This window comes from Saprolegnia parasitica (assembly GCF_000151545.1).
Source record: "Saprolegnia parasitica CBS 223.65 unplaced genomic scaffold supercont2.1304, whole genome shotgun sequence".
In the NCBI taxonomy this organism is placed as follows: domain Eukaryota; phylum Oomycota; class Saprolegniomycetes; order Saprolegniales; family Saprolegniaceae; genus Saprolegnia; species Saprolegnia parasitica.
This window is the reverse complement of record NW_012157698.1, coordinates 1-2,154: the sequence shown is the minus strand read 5'-3', so window position 1 is coordinate 2,154 and position 2,154 is coordinate 1. Positions and strand designations below refer to the sequence as shown.

General features: G+C 62.5%; 1 protein-coding gene across 1 annotated transcript; it reads right to left on the bottom strand.

Moving 5' to 3' along the window:
* Positions 1 to 35: 35 nt before the first annotated feature.
* Positions 36 to 2,114, bottom strand: SPRG_18575 (hypothetical protein; the record flags this gene model as incomplete). Its single annotated transcript, XM_012358014.1, has 5 exons — positions 36 to 51; positions 104 to 184; positions 237 to 304; positions 365 to 1,358; positions 1,405 to 2,114. 5 exons carry the CDS (start codon positions 2,112 to 2,114, stop codon positions 36 to 38), a joined length of 1,869 nt encoding a protein of 622 aa, XP_012213404.1.
* Positions 2,115 to 2,154: the final 40 nt, after the last annotated feature.

The following is a 2,154-nucleotide window of genomic DNA, read 5'->3' as shown; positions in this document are numbered from 1 at the left end:
GCAGAGGCCGTTGGGCGCGTCGTGCATGTAGGCGATCACACGCGCTTGGCGCTCATGTGGCACCTTGAACTCGTTCAAATAGTCGATCGTCTCGGTGTAATACTCGGTCGAGAGATGCACGGCCATTTGTCCGCCGCCGCTGGACGCGAGGCGCAGGTTGGCCAGCGCCGTGAGCGCGTCCCGCCTAGATGCCAATGGCGTTCATCGTTGCATAAGTCAATGATTAGTAGCACTACCGATTTTCAGGGTTCAGCAAACTGTCCTTGTGCATCGGACCGGGCGTCAACGGATCCCACTTCGTCACCTAACCCCATGGAAGAACGTACAGATGGGACATCATTGCCTTCAAGATATAATGTCGTACCACAAGGTTCCCGCGGATGACGCCAACGACGCCATTGTAGATGCGGTACTCGAGGTCCGACGGCGGTACAATCACGCGGGTGCGCCATGGCTCTGGAATGCTCGTCACGTCGCTCTTGACGTGCCGGAGCATGATGCGGTTGAGAAGGTGGCGCAGTCGGAGGTACCCGACACGAGCGCGGCGCTCAAAGGGCTTGGCGATCGCCTGCAGCCACGGTTTTTCATCGTTCGCGCCGTACGGTCGATCCTGCAGAAAGCGCAAAAGCCCATGGAGGTGCCGGAGCCCGTCGGTTTGCGCCACATGCCGCGTCGGCGTCCCGGTCATGATCCAGCGCTTGTCGCTTGAGAGCGCACACAGCATCTGCATCGCGTTCGTGATGCTGAGGCCGCCGAGCTTATGGCCTTCGTCGACGATGATGCGCACCCAGTGAACTTGCAGCAAGGGCGAGAGGCCGCGCGAAAGCGTGCCATCGATGTACGCAGATTGGCCCTCAAACCCGAGCCGAGACGGCGCACGAGTTGCGAGCGGTCGCTGCGTCTGCCAGTGGGTGCTAATGCGGCCAAAGGTCGTCACAACCACGTCGTACGTAGTGAGAACCTCGGCGCGTGGCAAGTCGCGCTGGTCGTCCACGTAGACGCTTAAGTTGGTCGTGTGCGTAAACAGCTGGTGGCTCCAATGGGCGACAAGCGTGTCGGGCACAATGACTAGTGTCGTGACCGAGGCGATTCGACGCGGCGAGGATGACGACGAGGATGCAGGCTGGCTCGAGCGAAGACCGTAGCCGCGGTCGGGGGCCAACGCAGGCACAGAGGCAACGGAGGACCGGGCGCCCTGCGTACGCAGCAAAAGTGCAATCATCGTGATCGTCTTGCCAAGGCCGGGTTCGTCACAGAGGAAGCCGCCGCGCATGTCGATGGCCGGCAGCGGCGACGCATGCACGCGGTGCAAAACTGGGTCGATCACGCCACCGACGAGGTACGGGTGCGGAAGGGCCCTACCACAGCGTTCAGGGCATTATAGGATCTAAGTGGGCAACGAACCGGGCGGAGCATTCTCGGTAGAGCATCCACTTGAGCGCTTTCTTTTGGTGCGGGTACAGGTGCAGCCGGAGGCGGGGCACGGTGTCGTACGTCAGATGCTGCAGCGTCGTGCACACCATCGCGATCATTGCGAGCTCTTGCGCATTGAGAAGACGCAGGATGCTCCACATGATGTTGAAGGGCAGGTCCGTGAGCAGTGGTGCGCTCCCAGACGCGCAGCGGGCTGCGTACGCACTACCGTCTCGGATCGCAAGCCGCTTGGCTTCGAGCGGCGCCTCCAAGCTCGTAAAAAGCGTGGCGAGCGTATACTGATCGGGCCCGCCGTCTTGGTCGTCGTGGAGGAGGCAGCCAAGGACGTGGCACTCGGTCGTCAGCGCCTTTGCAAACGCCGCCGGGACGTCGCGTACCGGCTGCCGCAGCGCCGACTCGAAATGCTGCAGAACGTACGAGTAGCCTTTGATCCACTTGGCGTGCGAAGGCAGCGCCGATGCAAAATGCAGCGAGAGCGTGACGCAGGCGCCGCCGACCGACGGCGCGATGGCGGCGTCCAGCAGGAGGTCGTGCTCCTCCACAAAGGCAAGGAGCGCCTTCCAGAGCGTCTGCGTGAGGCAGTAGCGCTCAAAGCCGGGCCAAAAGTGGGCGTCGAGACTGCGCAGGTCGGTGCGCCGGAGACGCACCTGGCGCTGGCTCGACGGACTGCGTCTGCCCATGGCACGGCCACATCGAGCGTCCCGAGGCCAGAGCATACCA